Here is an 18963-nt window from a genome sequence, read left to right on the forward strand (position 1 = left end):
GGAGCTCATGCTACAATATTTGGGGCACCTGTTTTTATCTTATTCATTTTGTATCTTAGCAAATTTGCTATCTTGATTGATTCATTCATGTCGAGCTTTGCTCTCAATAAAATTTCCTCTTATCCATTGTGATAGTATTTTTCATCTTATCTCAGTAAAATTTGCTATCTTGATTAATTTATTCATTTCGAGCTTATTTCTCGACAAAATATTATCTTGTCTATTATGATAATCTTTTTCAAGCATTTTTTTATTGAAATAACGATTAATGGACTGACAATATGCAAGTAGAGGGAGTTCTGCATATTACTCTGAAAGCTTCTAAATGGTACGAGGACTTGAAACATGGCCGTTATTTAGAACTAACCAAACTTAGGGTTCAGAAGCATTTGAAAAATAATAGTCTAAATTGCGACTATTTCTTTGGTTTTCTTAATAAAGGTACCAGTTGAATCAGAAGATATTAGTGGTAGAACATTTATGAGCAACGAGGAATGACAGTCCAAATATTAAAATGGATCATTCTCGTGACATTCTGCATTCATGCAAATATCATTCATACGCATTCTAGTTAGGAGCATTTGATTCATTTTGATCATGACATCTTAATCACTAGGCATAAATAGGTCCATGAAATGGATTTTGCAGGTCATGTTCCCCAGTGGAGCAGACAAAAGCTACTAATCCTATCTCCCTGAAGTTGCAGTGGAGTGGATTAAAACCACAGATCTTATCTCTCTAAAGTTGCAGTAGAGCAGATCGCATCCAGTCTTATCTCCCTGAAGTTGTAGTGGAACAGACAAAAGAAGATACAAATCCTATCTCCCTGAAGTTACAGTGGAGCGGATTAAAACCACAGATCTTATCTCTCTGAAGTTACAGTAGAGCAGATCACATCCAGTCTTATCTCCCTGAATTTGCAGTGGAGCAGACAGAAGAAACCAATCCTATCTCCTTGAAGTTGCAGTGGAACGGATTAAAATCACAGATCTTATCTCTCTGAAGTTGTAGTAGAGCAGATCGTATCCAGTCTTATCTCCCTGAAGTTGCAGGGGAACAGACGAAAGAAACCAATCCTATCTCCCTGAAGTTGCAGTGGAGCGGGTTAAAACCACAGATCTTATCTTTCTGAAGTTGCAGTAGAGCAGATCGCATCAAGTCTTATCTCTCTAAGTTACAAGGGAACAGACGAAAGAAACCAATCCTATCTCCCTGAAGGTGGAGTGGAGTGGAGCGGGTTAAAACCACAGATCTTATCTCTCTGAAGTTGCAGTAGAGCAGATCGCATCAAGTCTTATCTCCCTAAGTTACAGGGGAACAGACGAAAGAAACCAATCCTATCTCCCTGAAGTTGCAATGGAGCGGATTAAAACCACAGATCTTATATCTCTAAAGTTGCAGTAGAATAGATCGCATCCAGTCTTATCTCCCTAAGCAGTAGTGGAGTAGACAAATATCAATCTCATCCCCATGGAGTTGCAGTAGAGTAGATCGAAGCAACAAGGCGCAGTGGATTGGAGCAATACCAAGAGGTCAAGACTCGATGAGACCGGGCAATTTTGGCCTTTCTTAAAAGTCTTTGCTTCATTCCCGTTGCATGACAATGAGCAAAGAGGGGCAGCTGTAAAGCCCAAAATCTACCTAGGCCCAACAGTCCAATTACAAAAAAGTAAACCAAACAATTATATCCCAAATAGCAAAAAAACCTTAGGCCCAGATGGCCCAAAATCTAAAACAATATGTCAACAATTGTAAAAACGTCAACTTTTACTTCAATTATAATTAGTTTAACTATACTTTTTGAGTAATATATGTAAATTAAATTATAGTTATTTTTAAATGTGTCATTATAAAAAATTATATTTTACATTAATTAAATTATAGTTATTTTTAAATGTGTCATTATAAAAATTACATTTTACATTAAAATTTTAAATTAATAATTTTAAATTAAATATTATAATTATTTTTAAAAGTGAATTTAATAATATGATAAAAATAAATAATATTTTCATTGGTATAAAAGGTTTTTTTCAAACTCTGTTTTATATATTTTACTAGCTAGAAATGTTACATGTGTTGCATATGATTTTATGCGTTAATATTTAATCAATTTTTAAATACTGAATTTTTATTGCAGTATTTAATGTAAAATAATACTTCTTATTTGAATTATTGAATATAATTAAAATATATTAATTTTCTATTCAAATATTATAATAGAAAAGTTTTCATATCATAAGTAAAAGAATAATATATTCAATGATTAATGCAAAGTAACATTATTTAAAATAATAACTATTTAGCAAAATTAATTCTAATATCAACAGTATGAGCTAAAGGGTTTGGCAGGGCTTGACCCCTAAATTGAAAATTTTCAATTTTAGTCTGTTTATAATTTATAAAATTTTAAATTAGTGTATGGTAAAATTGTATTTCGGGCCCAAAAATAAAAAAAATGATTTAATTTTTTAAAATTATAAAGATATAAGCTATTAACCAACAAATGGATAAGAAAAATACAATAGATGTAAATATATGTTGGAGCAATATAAAGCATAAGAAATAAAAACTAAAAACACCATTGTCAATGCAATTTTACCTTATATAACTCGAATTTAAATAATAAAAACCCAATACCTCAAATTTAACCAACAAACCGATAGGAAAAATAGTAAAAATGTTAAAACATTTGAATTTAATATGTTTCGAAATTTACAACTCAAATATTGATTTTTAAATCTAAGCTAAATTGGAGTTTGAGGTGGATTGAAAGTTGATTTATCAATTTTTATACCTAATTAATTGAGAGTCAATTCTCTTGCTTTACACCACCCTTAGCTGGCCTTACATTAGTTGGGTTGAAGTTGAAGTTGAGAGCAAGAAACGCGTCATTTTGGCTGGCATCCAATCCAATCTCACTCCTCCACTTCTTTACCTTCCTCTTTATTCTTTGCCTCTTTCCTAAATTAACTTAAAAATTTTAATTAATTATATAAATGACCTATTTTTTTATTAAACACGTAAATGACCTAAAATCAATAGTGAAAGTTAGTGGAGTCATAGAGTTTGGAGTCACCAACATGCCACGTCAGCAATCAAGATAAAAAAATTATTTTTTTGTGGAGCTATATAAAATGGCGCCACTTGTATAAGTATCAAAGAAATACTATAATTTCTAAAAAAATAGAGAGACTTTAAAAAATATTTTCCATTTTCTGGTGGAGCCACGTTTTCAATGTGATTTTTTTTAAAGTTTTCTAAAATTTTAAATATATTAAAAATATTAAGTATAATTAATTTTAAAATTTTAATATACTTAATATATATTTTAATAGGTAAAAACAAAAATATTTTCTTAATATATTTAAAATTTTAAAAACTTAAAAACTTAAATATATTAAAATTTTAATATATTAAAAATGTTAAATATAACCAATTTTAAAATTTTAATATATTTGATATATTTTAAAAATTAAATATATTAAAAATTGTTAAGTATAATCAATTTTAAAATTTTAATATATTCAATATAGTTTTTAAAATATATTTTAAAATTTTAATATATTCAATATAGTTTTTAAAATATATTTTAAAATTTAATATATTTAATATATTTTTAATAGGTAAAGAGAAAAATATTTTTAATGTAAAAATTTTAAATATGTTAAAGAAAATGTTGAGTATAACCAAATTTAAAATTTTAATATACTTAATATATTAAAATATATTAAAATTTTGAACCTATTAAAAATTTTAAGTATTAACCAATTTAAAATTTTAATATATATTTTAGGTAAAGACATTTAAAATTTTAAAAGGAAAAAGGGGTGGGTAACTTTGAAAACGGGTGGCGTCAATTTATTTGACTCCATTAGAAAATGGAAACTTCTTTTAAAGTCTCTATTTTTTTTTAAAATTATAGTATTTTACTAGTATTTATATAGGTGTCGCCATTTTACACGATTCCACTACAAAATTGATTTTTTTATCCTGGTTGTTGATATGGCGCCAAACTCATTCGCTCTATCAACTTTCACTGTAAATTTTAGGTCATTTATGTGTTTAATTAAAAAAATAAATCATTTATATAATTAATTAAAATTTGTAGGTTAGTTTTATAAGAAAGCCTCTTTCCTACCACTTTCTACTTTCAACCCCCAAGAAAAAACCCTGCTATATAGGTACGTCCCTTCATCCCAAATCCCACAAAAACACATTCTCTTTTAGAGTTTTCTCACCACTTAATCAAATTCATCCATGGCTTCTTTTGCTACTTCCAATGTTGTTGTTCTGTATTTTGTTGTGTTAGTCTCTTGGATTCATTTCAATGCAGAAGCGAGGAGGCTTGGTGGGTCTGTCCCTGAGTCGGATCAAACCCAGCAGCCATTGCTGTTCCAATACCACAATGGCCCTCTTCTAACTGGCAACATCTCTGTTAATCTCATTTGGTATGGAAATTTCAAGCCTTCTCAACGTGCCATTGTGTCCGATTTCATCAATTCCCTCGCCTCTTCCAAGCTTGTTTCACCTCAACCCTCGGTTGCTACATGGTGGAAAGCCATGGATAAATACTATCACCTCACCAACAAATCTTCTTCCCTTGTCATTTCCTTGGGTTCACAAATCCTCGATGAGAGCTACTCTTTGGGGAAATCACTAACAAATGAACAAATCCTGCAATTAGCATCAAAGGGTTCTCAGAGAAACCCCATCAATGTTGTCTTGACATCAGCTGATGTTGCTGTTGAAGGGTTCTGCTCCAGCAGGTGTGGAACCCATGGTTCAGATTCTGGTTCCAAGTTGGCTGGGACTGTCACCAACCCATTTGGAAATGGCTACTATCAAGGTCCAAAAGAAGCACCAATGGAGGCTGCTTCCGCTTGCCCTGGGATTTATGGGAAAGGGGCTTATCCAGGCTATGCTGGGGACCTTCCAGTCGACGCTACAACCGGAGCTAGCTACAATGCACATGGTGTCAATGGAAGAAAGTACCTTCTTCCAGCTCTGTTCGACCCTTCAACCTCAACTTGTGCCACTCTAGCTTAAAACAAATATTATTCATCCCAACATGCCAGTCCCTAGTAAAAATTCTTTTATTGTACCATTCAATTTATTCTTTTTACGTTACGATTGAATAGAGATTCAATTATTCATTGACAAAGGATTTCACAGAAACTTCTTTAGTATAACAATGAGAGATCACATTTGTTTAGTTTTAGTTCATAGTGGGCACACAAAATCACCACTTGTATCTACATCAAGATCTGTATCAGCATCCAAATCATCAAGATCCATGCTTCCTCCCATGGAAAATTCCCCAACCTTGGGGACCTCAGTCGTTTTCATGGCCTCCTGTATTATAAACTGTACCTCTTCAATGGTTTGTGAAGGGTTATTTACATCTTGGCTTTGCCAACTTCCACCTTCCATCAGTTCAATTGGCAAGTTCTTTAAGAACCAAGGGTGGCTTCTAATTTCTGGTATAGTTATTCTCTGCACCAACAAGTACGAGCATAAACTATTCAAGAAAACAAATATGGATGATAGGCCAAATTAGCCAGCAATTAGCTTTCTTATGCATTACCATTTCAGGATTAGCCACAAATATCCGAGATAAAAGATGTTTGCACTCCATGGAAACTCTGACATAATCCGGAATCGAGTAGTGAGCACTGAGTATTCGCTGTCGTAAACAATATTAACTTAGTTAGAACCTCCGCTGCGAGTTTGGGAAAGCTCCAAATAATCGCATTGATTTCAGATGATGTCTATTTTCAAAGAGAAAATGGAGCTGAAAACTTGTATAAAACACTGACCCCAATTGTATTTTTGAAGTTTTTGGGATCATTAGGATCTTCAAAGGGATATGCCCCAACTAACATAACAAACAAGGTGACTCCACAGGACCAAACATCTGCAATCTATAGATAACTGTGGGATGTTATTTGGAGAAAGAATATGTATATGTATATGTATATGTATATGTATATGTATATGTATATGTATGTACATGTATATATTTATACTACCTTGCCATCATATTCTTTCTTGGAGAGAACCTCGGGGGCTATATAAGCCGGTGTTCCTACAGTAGATTTTGGTTGAGAATGCAACACAGATGACTACAAAATTAGGGGGGGAAAAGTTAAGTAATCGAACTGTCAAAAGCTCAACTTTGTCTGCAAAAATGTGGATTAGATGAGTTCAATCGTATCACCTTTGAGTACCCGAAATCACATATTTTGACACGCGGTGCGGTGCTGCCATCGAGGAGAGTGTTTTCAAGCTTAAGATCTCTGTGACATATTTCCTAAAACAGAAATTCCCACAAACAAAATCAGCACTGCAACATTTGAAGAACTAGAAAAGGCTAGAATGCCAAAGTTTCATACCATGGAATGACAGTAACTGACTCCTGATATCAATTGCTGAAAGAAAAACCTTGCCTGTTAACATCTCCCATGGAAGATTTAGATATGAGAAAACTGTATTATGCAATAGAATAGAGTAAAATACACTTTTTCACTATGCTTTTTTGGACTATGGGTATTTTAGAATATTTACCTCGTCTTCACTAAATCTACCAGCACTGCATATGCGCTCAAAGAGCTCTCCACCTGCAGCATACTCCATGACTATGGCTAGATGTGTAGGTGTAATAAGAACCTGCAAGAGCAATACATCAAAAGGAAAGTTAACCCCAAAATAAGTCAGGATAAAACACAGAGCCCTAACCTGTCTTCATTAAACATAATGGAGCAAAGCTAAGCCATACAAGAACAAGACAAGAAAGGATCATAGGTTATAAAAGAGTACCAACCTCTTTGAATCTAACAATATTGGGATGTTTTAATGATCTATGATTCATGATTTCCCTTTGCACATGTTCATCAATCTGCAACCAAAAAGAAAAAAAAAAAAACCCTTTAAGCAACAAACCCATATAAAAAATAGGATAATGAGAGAAAATCGGATTAGAAATCAAGAAAAGAAAAGTTGGAAAAAAGGATTTAATAAGATGTAAGAAATGGGGTATAGATAAGACAAGACCTTGTGGCCTCTCTCAATGAACTTAACAGCAAAGAGTTCTTTTGTCCATCTATCTCTAACAAGCTTGGCCACACCAAAATTCCCAGATCCTATATCTTTCACAATCTCGTAACGTTCCATAGTTTTTCTTTTTGTCAAAAGTATTCCCACTGCAAGTCTTTGATGTCTTCTTCTCTTTATTATGTCTCTGGAAAAACAACAGTGTAAAAGGAAAAAAAAGAAGCACAAGAAGTCCAGCACTTAGGTGTGCTTTTTATTTCAAAGGTAGTTGCGGCAGAGAAGTGACAACCATCATCGTCATCATCATATTTATCAAATTCTCACCATTACCAGACAAAAAATAGTCTTACAAGTTTAAAACCTGGAAGCCTCCTTTCTTTCACTGCAAAGGGAACACGTGTACAGAATGATGGAGCTTCCATTCATTGGAACATAAATGTTCAAAGAAAAAAGACAAAGTGCACTAGGGAATCACATAGCTTTAGAACTAAAATGAGGTATGGAATTTACAGTTCTGATAAATAAGGACAATAAAGACCAAGGAAGGTGGTGTGGGTGTGGGCTGAAAATCGCTTTTGGTGGTTTTTCAGCACAAGTATTAGGTCAAATCAAGGAAGATACATTCATTGAAGGAGTGGGTATTTCATGACATCGGATGAATGAATAATCAGTCATGTTCTTATTTTCTTTGGGTTTATCTTGTAAGGTATTTTGAAATTATAGAAAAAAAAAGTAGTATACTACTATTTTATTTCATATGATTGAAGGGGAATCCAATGGAAAATATAGCCTCAAATTTGTTTATTTGCTCAATGATTGTAGGATGGAGTTGAAATTGCCATCAGATTTGACATCCCTTATCACCAAACTAAGAATACCATATTGAGGGTTAAAATTCTTTAAGACCGAAACAGAGTTTTTTTTTTTCATTATTGTTAATTTTTTTATTTAAGGATTAGAGAAGAATTATAGGTGACTCTAGTTATAATATTAAAAAAATATTAGTATCAATCTCGACACACACGTTGCCTTGGGTTAATTAGTTTTAAGTCAAATTATATAGTAAATATGTGAAGGTTAAAATATACTTCAAGTCCATGTCCTCTTTGTATATTTAAAATTTAGTCCTTATTTATTCTTAAAATGGAATCTCTCTACTCTTTAGATTAAAAAAAAGACAATCAAGTATAGTTGTTAACACTAGTACTTTTTTTATTAAAATTGTTAATGTAACATTTTGAAATTAATAAAAAATCATTTGTAAAAGACCTAAATGTAACAAAGAAATTTAACGGTGTTAATAATTAAAACTCACATTACAATTTTAATCAGAATAAAGTAGTTAAATTAACCAATGATATTGTAAAACTTGAGGTGTCAAATTATGTTAAAAATAAGATCTCAGATTTGAGTGTACTATAGGGACCAAAACTAAAATTTGACCAATATTATATAATCTAAAAAACAAAAGGTTGGTACACATGTCATAAGGAATGCCCATGACATTCTTTTTTAGATTAAAGAAATCCCAAATGTGAGCATAGTAGAAGGATCAAGATAACAATTTAACCGCTTTCTTACAATGATCATGTAGACAAGGCTTTAGAGTATATTGGATTTTGTCACACTTGCGGTGTGGGTGAAAAGTTTATGTTAAAATATGTTGTTTTAAAATTTATTCAATAATGAATGTAGGTGGAGTACTAATAATGAATTTGATATATGCATTTTATATATAATTTCTATTTAAAATAAATAAAAATGAAAAAAAGAATACCACGTGACAAGTAATGGGAAGAAAGAGAAAGAAATTCTGGAGAGCTTTCAAAAGTTCCATACTATATTTATGGGTCCTTCTTTATAGTAATCAAAGGAAAGCAAAAGGGAGGCATCCATTCTTTTGATATTCTTCCATCCCAAAAAGTTGCCCCTCCATCAATGGAGTTGTCGAATTATGAGCAAAAGAGATTTTAAGGTTTTTCTTTTCTTTAGTATTTTTTATGCTTGTTTTAAGATTCATGTTTGGGGTTTGTGTCTATCATTTTTAATAATGTTGTCTCCAAGATTTTAATTTGCGTTCTCCCTTTGAGAGTGTAATGTGTCTTATCATTGCATCAAATCACTTATTAGTAAATTTTGAGCGTATACTTTTTATCATATAAAATTTATATACAAGTTAATTAGTTAGTTAAATGGAATCATCTAGTTAATTAATTATTGTGTAAACTTTAATGAAAAATTAAAATTTTTAAAAATTATGATATTTGATTTGTTATATTTTAATCACGTTCGTTAAAGTTCAGTTACTAAACTTGTAATTTACCCTTTATTATTTGTAACTTAGTAAAAATATTGGCGGTGGGAGTGCAACCATCAAGTGGACAACCACGGTTGGCTTGTTCCAAGGTAGGTCCAGTTTGCACTGGCAAAGTTTTATGTGTTGGGTTCAGGTCCAATCCAAATTCATAATTAATCTAATAATTTTTTTATTTAAATCAAGACTTAATATATAATTTAATATTTGAGTTCGATATTTCTTTTAATATGGTATTTATATTATTATTTTTATCTAATGTGGTACTTGAATGTGACAAAAGTTACATATTTTGGTATCCCAAAGTTAATGATGTTAACTTTTAGTGTTTAATCATGTTTTAGGGTTGATTATTATTATGCTTAAATCTGTCATGATTTTGTTAATAGACATGAATTTGTTTAATTTTGTATTCATTTTGTCAAATACATTCCGATAAATATAATATAAATTAATTCTTAGGGTTGATTAAATGAAGGTTAATTGCTAATATTATTAGCTAATTATGAAGTTTCATCAAACTAACTTTAAAACACGAATTCAACACTAAAAATTAACACTGTTATATTTAGATACTAAAATGTATAATTTTAAAAAAGTATCACATTAAAAAAATGTTAAACCAGGTAAATCAATATAAAATATTTTTGTTTATTTAATATTTTTTGAATTGTAAATTGAACCCTAAACTGATTTAAGCTGAAATTAAACTAGATAGTCTGGAAAAGAAAATAAAACATCGTTGAAGGATATTTAAAAAATTAATTAACTGTTGTGTAATTCGTGTATGCAATGTTAAGAAGGTTAAAATGTGTTTTAACTTTTCATTCATTTTAAGAGTGATTTGATAAAAAATACTAATTTAAGGAATAAAACGAAAAATTAAATAAAATTAAAATAAATTTATTTATAAAGTTGCAAAATAAAATAAAATAATAGAGTGTTGGACAGATATATTTGATGTTAGTCATGCAGTTTATGCATAAATATTTGTTTGAATTAACAAATTAAAACCCGACTTTTACAAGAACAAGTCAAATTTCTTTTTTTCAAATTACTATTTGCGTTTGCAATGAAATTGCTAAAATACATCCAGCTCAAATGGCGTCCCTCTTTCTACCCAAAATTTAGATTATCATCTTGGTTTATTGTTAGGTGCAAATTAAGTTTTAGTTCCACATAATTATAGTAAAGAAAAAAGAATATGTGTTTAAGCATAATTAAATATTTCTTTTTATTTTTTAGATTGATTCTTAGTTTAATTGATATTATAGTGTTGTTGTCGGTGCAAGAGTATGTGAGTTCGAGTGTCTATTTAAAAGTTGGGGAGGAATATATCTAATTCTAGACATTGTATCAAAAAAGAAGATATGATAAGAACTCATAATGAAATTATTGTTCAAAAATGTTTTTTTTTTAATTTAAAGATTGCATATAAGTAAAAGTAACATTAAAAACATGCAAAGGACTTCATTCCATGACTTCAATTCCTGCTTTTTTTTTTTAATATGGGTTATGGAAAAGATTATTTGATAATTAATTAAAACAAAACTTTAACCACTCTTTTCCTATTTAATATTACATTTTATTTATAAAATATTTAGAAAGAAAAACCTAAACAAAAGATGATATAGAATGAACGATATCATACCAATACTTGGTCCAAACTACGAATAGTATCTCAGAACTGATATTCTGAAACTTGTAGCTTACCCCCACATATATATATATATATTAAAGTTGCAATCAGAATTATTCGGTGTTTTGCAATGAAAATCATCCTAGAGGGACGACTTCTGTGCCAAAAAAAAAAAAATTAGAGTAAATTGGTGGTGGAGAGCAGGAAGCAAAGTATTTTAAAATACTATCAAATTTGTTAAGTTGAAGAATGTGAGCATAAGCGAATTTGAAGTTTGAAGTCATGGTCATGGAAATTGCAACCTGTGGAATATATGAGAAAAATTTTAGGCGGATTTAAAGCCTTGAAATGGTAGCAATTCATATAGGAAGTTGCTAAGAACTTGGGGGAGTTAAGACTCCAAACATGTCGTACGTTAGTAGCTGTCAAATTAGGCTTTCCTTGTTTTGATTTTGAAAAAGTAATGCCTCCTTCCTTATGAATCATAAATCAAACAACGTATATATACAAGGAAGCATTGAATTTTGGTTAAACCAAGAAACTTCCTGGATATGGGACCAGACATCATCCCACAGATTCATCAGTTTTAAGGTTTTTGCTGTATATCTGGAACTTTTGTCCTTTTTATTACAATATAAAAAACACGATCAACCCACATGACATGTCCATTCAAAGAATAAAATAATTTCGTACAATACAAAGCTTCTCCAAGTACAAGTACATATCTGCAACTTTCTCTTCTGTAGTTTTACAAATTAGATCAATCAAAAACTAATCGGTTTCTAATCTACGTCAAAATGGAGCATAACAAACACCGCCATTAATGAACCCTAGTTTTTAAAAGCTCTCCTCCTTCCTCTTTGTATTTCTTGGAAGGAGCAACTTTGAGAAAAACCCAGTTCTGTTGCTTCTCAATCTGGATGAAAAAGCCACTGATCTGCTCTTTGTTAGTATATTTTTCCCACTGAAAAACAAGAAGGAAAAACTATCCTTTCCTTCCGTAGGAAAAGGGTAACGATGCATGGGAGAGGAGTAAGAAGAAGCTGAAGAAGAAGAAGAATAAGATGACAAGGAAGAAGAACAAGAAGAGGCAATCGTGGTAATTGTGGTGGTAGAACCCGAGCTCGAACTAGCTGATAACTGCAATAGTTTCTCTCGTAAACAAAGTGAACAAACGCCTGGGGATTGCCTGTGCTTTGGGTGTTTTTTGCAGGCTTTATCATTTAGCTTAGATCTTCCACCTGCAACAACAACAACATCTTTCTTTGATGACATTCTCAAGTTCGCCATTAGAGCTTTGCTTCGTAGCATTTTTGGTTGGTTGCGCCTTTGAGGGCTGTAAGAAGGATATTTAAAAGCTTTGTGGGGTGCATTTCCAAGAGACTTCATGGGAGGTTTCCTTCTGGCCTTGGTGTATTTTCCTTTTCAATTTCTCGCTTTTTGACTGTTTTTCTTTTTCAATTTTGTGATGTGTTATAAAGTGTTGGAAAAGTTGGATGAACGGATCTGATTGAGTGAAAGTTGGATGGGTTCCACTTGATTGTAGAATCCACGGTCGTGATCTTTTGTGTAAAAAACGATGCTTTAATGTGATGGCGGGCGTAGAAAATGAAGATATAGTCTTGAGACGAAAAGAAGTGGGCGTGATCAAAACAGTGGGAAATTTTGGGCCGTATTAAGTTGGGAAAATAAAAGGGTCTAATTCTTCTTTCAGTCCCTGTATCCTTACCCTTTTTGAAAATTAGTCTTTCTATTTTTATTTCTAAAAATTTATCTAACAATTGAAGCTCAAAAGGTTAAATTGGATGATGTGGCATTTGAAAAGATTTCTCACATGATTAATCTAAATTTGTGTGGAAGCCAAATACAAAAAAAGAAAAAAGGAACACTTCATTCTGTTTCTCTAAAACAATATTGAAGAATCTTACAAACCGAAATTTAAATACGTAAACCTTACAACCTCTTATTTGAAATTTTCTTTTTGCTAATCCACACATGTAACGTTGGCCACATGAGCCGATATTTGTATTTAAAACATAACACATAAATCAATTTAGGAGAAGTTTTTTTGACGTTGTTATCAGTTGAACTTCAATTATTAAATCAAAAGAATAAAGAGGTTAATATCATGGGATTATAAGTTACAGGGACTAAGAGCAAATTGTACCAAACAAAATCTTTTTTTGACAATTATATCAAATAAAATCTTACGTAGACTCCATATAGTTTTGCCACGTAATATTCCAAGATTAAAAGTTTTCTAATGACTTCTATAGAATTATTGGACAGTCTTTTTATTCACACGTCAGCAAAGTATTTGCTATTTTCATTTATGTTTGACAATTGTTATGTATCACACCCGGTCAAAAGTGGTTATTTATCCGGTCCAAATTTTTATATATATTTGTAATTCAAGTTGGATTTGATTTCGATTACTTCTTATTTAGTACAAACTATTTTTCTAATTCAACGTATTTAAAAAGTTATCTTTATTATACCATATGATATATGAAATTTACATTTTTAAAATTTAGTATCTAAGTTTTTTTTATTCAGTTGATACTTAAATTTAAAATTTCTTCTTATTTAGTATTTAAGTTCTTTCTAATTTAGTACATGAATTTGAAACTTTTCTTAATTTGGTACCTAAACTTTATTTTGATCCAATTTGATATCTAAAATTGTCAAATGTTATACAAATTATCTCAAAACACTAATAGTGTTAGTTTTATGATGAGATAAAATAGCTAATATGTGGACGACATTTGATAGATAACATGAAATTTAATGGCAGGAATTAAGAGGGATGGGCTATTTTTTATCCCTATTAATATTAAATAATTAAAAATTTTCAAAGTATAACTTTCGCCATAGTAGCCAAAGTAGAATACATGTTGATATAGTTAGAAAAAAATCGGTTTCAGCCTAAAAAAGTAAGAGATTTGTCAGTTTGGACGAAAAAAGTTAAGAAAATAATAATATAATGATAACATGCTTTTTTGACCCAAGAACGGGCTTTTGGACGACCGATCAAATCAGTATATATAACACCCTATACTCGACTCGATCGTCGGGTCTGGGTACCAAATGTCACAATTAACCTGAGTTACTTAACAACAATTCTAACTTGATTTATTTACAACTTAATAAAGCCAAAATTAGTCCAAAATTACCACATAACTTTACTCTAATATCTTTAGTTATCAACATGTTTCAGAATATTATTACAAATAAACTTTCTACAATTACTAAGGTTCTTACAAACATTTTGCTTTACTGAGCATGTATCTCTATACAATTATCATGACTTGAAACTTAAATTCGTTATAAATACGTTTATTCAACCCCCGAGGCGTAGCCTCTAAGGGTGCCGTTCTATATGTATGATATAGCTACAACGCCATTCGCGTGGACTTGGCGGTGTCTGGTTTGGTCCCTTTCACACAATCCTCGAGTCATTCCTTAACCCTACAATAAAGGTAAATACTCATAAGTTCGGATGAACTTAGTGAGAATCTATACAATAGTATTCCTAAGTTACTTTTGAAGTCTTGAGTGATAAAAGACTAATGCACATAAATTAAACTTCTTGAGTTTCATAAGGGATTCTGCAATTGATTGGCGCAGGTGATGTCCATACATTCTTCTTGTACGAACCATTGGAGGACATATCGGGCTGATATAGACGTAATTGTACCTTTTTTAACACTCGTTTCTGAGAATTGATTTTGTCTAGCTTTATCTCAGACTTTTCTTTTACCTTTCTGGTTTGATTCATCAAAAGATAACCAAGTAATCAAATATTCCGATTGGCAACTACCTTTGGTAGACTTGTAGATATCTCGCCACAACCACAGATTCTTACGCTAATCCCTTTATTCCACATTGAACTCAACACTGACTTACTGTATTATCCTGATGTTTACCATTTTATAACTCGTTTGTGCATATACCCTTCTAGAGGGAATCTCGTTTACTTATATCCTCATATGTGGCCTTCAAAATATAAGTTTTGGCGGATGGTTTAAGCTCCACTCTTTTCTCGTGAAATCATACTTGTAAGATTATCCCATTAGACTTTCCCCCTATCTAATAGTTCGAATGGACATTTCCTAAATTAGATAGTCCTAATGGACTTCCCAACCACTGATAGTGTCACACCCGGTTCTTTATAAACCCAAAAATTGGAAGCAATTTGGGGATTAAATTGAATAAGACTGTAAGTTGACAATCTGTACTGAAAAATCAGGAAAATTTAGAAACAAAAATGAGCATGGTTAAAATCCAAGTCTAGTTTTGTTAGTGGGAGACAAAATGATTGTCAATTGATGGTCTCGAGTTTTTTACCAAAACAATACCAAAAAAATAAAAAAAATACCAAAATAGTATAACTTTTTTGTATAATTATTTTAGTTAGTATAATTATTGTTAGTTATTTTTGTATAAGTTTAGTTATTATTGTTAGTTAATAATTATTGTTACTTAGTATTATTGTTAGTAAAAACTAATATTATTATTATGGTTAGTTATTAGGATTAGTAAAACCCTAATTATTATTTTAGTTAGTATGATTGTTAGTTTTACATTATATTATTGTTAGTTATTATTTTAGTAAAACCCTAATTATTATTGTTAGTTAGTAATATTTTAGTAAAAAACTATTATTATTATTATTGTGTTGGTTATTAGGATTAGTGGTTAAACGTTGTTCATGTACAAAATGATAACTGAAATAGTTTGAGCTTAAGAATGAAAAATTGCATATTGAAACTTTAATTTTTTATTTAAGTAATTTATTTCTTGTTCGAGATTGTTTTTTGAAATTTTGTTTATTTTTTGACAGATTGAATATTGAAGATGGATGATAAGTTTTTTATATGCATTTATTTCGATGGAATCATCTTGACAACAACTGTTGGATGTATATTTGAATGTCGGCAACAAATAGCAATGAGATTTAATAGAAATGTCTCGTTGGATGATATGAAGGGAAGAATTAATGCAACAATTGTTAGACGTTGTGGGAGAAGAATATCAAAAATTTTCTACAAGTCTCCAGTTTCAACAAATCTGATCAAATTCACCGAAATGGAACTTGTAGACGACGAAGACGTGGAGACAATGGTCGCTCTTTACTGTGGGAATGAGAGTGACAAAAATACACTGATTCACTTATTTGTTGAGTTAGCCAGTATGGAGCAAAATGAAGATGTCAATGCAATATGGTGAAGAACACGGAGCTCAAGAACCGTGTATGGTGGCTCCAATATCGTACGTTGATAGTGAATCGACTATAGGTGGGATCGGTATCGATCTGAATATTACACCCGATATTGATGTGGTTGGTGATAATGGATACGATGGTAGCGATCATTGTGATGAAGAGGTCGATAGTGATAGTGATCCTGATGTGGACGATGTACCTGCTGATATTGACGATGAAGATATGAATAACGATGGAAACATTAACGCTTCTTCGGTCGGGAACCAAATGCGAAGTATTTTGATACACAATAATCCTGGGCCACACATGTCGCTCATAGACCTCGACGCAACGCATGTAGCGAGTTCCTGGAGTACTCTAAAATAGTTCTTGCTCACCGACTAGCCGTAAATTCTGATCATGAGGAGTTATTCGTAGGCCAGGGATTCGAAAGTAAAGAAGTGTGCGTACTTGCTATTAAACGGTATAGCATGAACATATCAGTGGATTATAAAGTCGCGGTGTCTAAACCGACAGCAGAAGGCTGCAATTGGCGGGTACGAGCTGCATTCATTCAAAATTCACAGATGTGGGAGATACGAAAAATTATTGGGCCTCATACATGCATATCAACACGTATGACAGAAGATCATCGAAAACTTGATTCGAAAACTATCTGTATGTATCATGCCAATGGTGAAGGACATGCCGACCATTAAAGTTTTGGTACTGATTACCGAAATACAAGCACGATTCCAGTATCGAGTATCATATCGAAAGGTATGGATAGCTAAACAGATGGCAATAGAGCAATTGTATGGGGATTATAATTCATCGTATAACGAGCTACAATGATGGATAGCTGCTATGTGAGAGTACGTACCGGGGACTGTGATTGAGTTACAGACAAGACCTTTTTATGGCCCGGACGACCAATTACAGTCGGGAAAAAGAATTTTTCATCGGAGGTTCTGGACGTTTGATCCATGTGTGTGGGCATTTCCCTACTGCAAGCCATTTCTGCATGTGGATGGGACTTGACTATATGGAAAATATACACAGATCCTACTTCTTGCGGTTGCTCAAGACGATAATAAAGACGTGCTCCTGATAGCATTTGCCATTGTAGATAATGAGAACTTGGAATTTTGGGAATTCTTTCTTACCAACCTGTGGAGGTATGTTATTAGCAACGATAATATTTGTATCATCTCCAATAGAGGGAAAGGTTTAATTGCAGCAATTAGGCGTTCCGGTGTGCCATGGAGATCCGTTTACTGCATCCGTCACAGTGCGACTAACTTCCATCGAGATTATAAGAATGCAGACTGGAAGAGACAAGTAGTGGCAATGGGTAAGTGATAACCTTATCTTTTCAATATAAGTTGTAATGTTTTATGTTATCGAGTTACTGTAACTTATCTTTTCTTAATACGTATACAGCGTACGAGTTAGAGCCACATATTTTCCTCCAAAGAATGATTCGACTTGAGAGTGACATGGAAGGTCAAACAAACACATCTTTCTGACAATGGTTGGGTACGATGGAGCCGTGGTAATAGGCTCAAAGTTTTGACGAGGGCTTTCGTTATGGTCAAATGACCACAAACTTAGTAGAGGGGGTCAACGTTGTGTTGTTAAAAACACGATATCTTCCGATTGCATCTGTCTTCTCGGCTACATTCTACAGGTTGGCTACCTTGATGTCAAAAATGGGTCAACAACAAGTCGACCAAATGGAGGCAGGACACGTGTTTGTCGAAAATGTCAAGGATGCAATGGTTGCAAACCGTCGGATGGCGAGGTCGATGAATGTAGAAATATATTCACGATGTCTGGAAATGTTTCGAGTTACTGAGACCATCGATCGTCGACCCGGTATACCACCTAGGTCCTATGGTGTTGATCTCCGAAAAAGACGGTGCGACTGCAGGAGGTTCGAAACACTTCATTATCCATATGCGCATGTTGTGGCAACTTGTACTAAAGTGAACCTTAATGTTGAACAATTTGTCGATGATGTGTACACGCTCGAGCGCATATTGCGTGTTTGGGAAAATGAGTTCCCCGTCTTGCCTGACCTGTCTACGTAGGAGGTGCTTCCGACGACTTTCGAGCTTGTCCTAGACAGAGGGCTACGCAGGAATCCAAAAGGTCATCTGCAGTCATCTAGAATCCATAATGAAATGAACATTAGGGAGAAATCTGACAGTAAGCGTTGTAGATTATGTCGGTTAAATGGTCATAATCGGAATAAATGCCCTCAGTGAAACTATCATATTGGACAATCGTCAGGATCGGGTCGGAATTGAGCTTATGCTGTAAAATTGTTATGTGTAATGTTGTAATATTGCAATGTTGTTGTAAGACCCCTTAACTTAAATTCAGCTCATGCTTATGCTTATGCTTAAATTCAGCTTTAATATAATGCAAAAAAGTATAACAATTATTTATAGGTTTCCAAATTAAGTTATAAAAAGTATAATTCATTTGGAATAATTAAAATTATATCCAAAATGGATCCATTTAACCTTAAATTCAACTTTAATATAATGCAAAAATGGGAAGTAAAGAAGAGTTGTAAGCATACATAAAATTAGAAAAATTAAATTTATAAAAAAAGTACAAACTTTATAATATACAAAAAAGTGCAAAAAACCCCTAAAATTGATAGTTCGATGGTGTGGTCATAGGGGTATACCTATGCGGAGGTCAACGTTCACGTTGTGGGTGATCGCGACGACCAACATCCTC

The 18963-nt window shown here is 32.3% G+C and overlaps 2 protein-coding genes across 4 annotated transcripts; one reads left to right on the plus strand and one right to left on the minus strand.

Annotated features, from left to right (window-relative positions):
• Positions 1-4193: 4193 nt before the first annotated feature.
• Positions 4194-5164, plus strand: LOC105797226 (protein PHOSPHATE-INDUCED 1). Its single transcript, XM_012627174.2, has one exon. The coding sequence runs from the start codon at positions 4261-4263 to the stop codon at positions 5047-5049; it is 789 nt and encodes a 262-aa protein (XP_012482628.1). The 5' UTR covers positions 4194-4260; the 3' UTR covers positions 5050-5164.
• Positions 5165-5167: 3 nt separating this feature from the next.
• On the minus strand, positions 5168-7738 carry LOC105797225 (serine/threonine-protein kinase SAPK2). 3 transcript variants are annotated; one of them, XM_052628128.1, is made up of 10 exons: positions 7404-7736; positions 7054-7240; positions 6824-6898; positions 6568-6669; positions 6396-6449; positions 6221-6313; positions 6033-6125; positions 5820-5924; positions 5588-5686; positions 5168-5496 (listed from the first exon to the last, which is right to left on the minus strand). In XM_052628128.1, the coding sequence occupies exons 2-10, from the start codon at positions 7171-7173 to the stop codon at positions 5224-5226; spliced, it is 1014 nt and encodes a 337-aa protein (XP_052484088.1). In that variant the 5' UTR covers positions 7174-7240; positions 7404-7736; the 3' UTR covers positions 5168-5223. The 3 variants fall into 3 exon arrangements, with proteins under 3 accessions (XP_052484088.1, XP_012482626.1, XP_052484086.1); XM_012627172.2 differs by having other exon boundaries at positions 6396-6431; positions 7054-7738; XM_052628126.1 differs by having other exon boundaries at positions 7054-7735.
• Between the last annotated feature and the right edge of the window lie 11225 nt (positions 7739-18963).

This window comes from Gossypium raimondii, chromosome 3 (assembly GCF_025698545.1).
Source record: "Gossypium raimondii isolate GPD5lz chromosome 3, ASM2569854v1, whole genome shotgun sequence".
Classification (NCBI taxonomy): Eukaryota; Viridiplantae; Streptophyta; class Magnoliopsida; order Malvales; family Malvaceae; genus Gossypium; species Gossypium raimondii.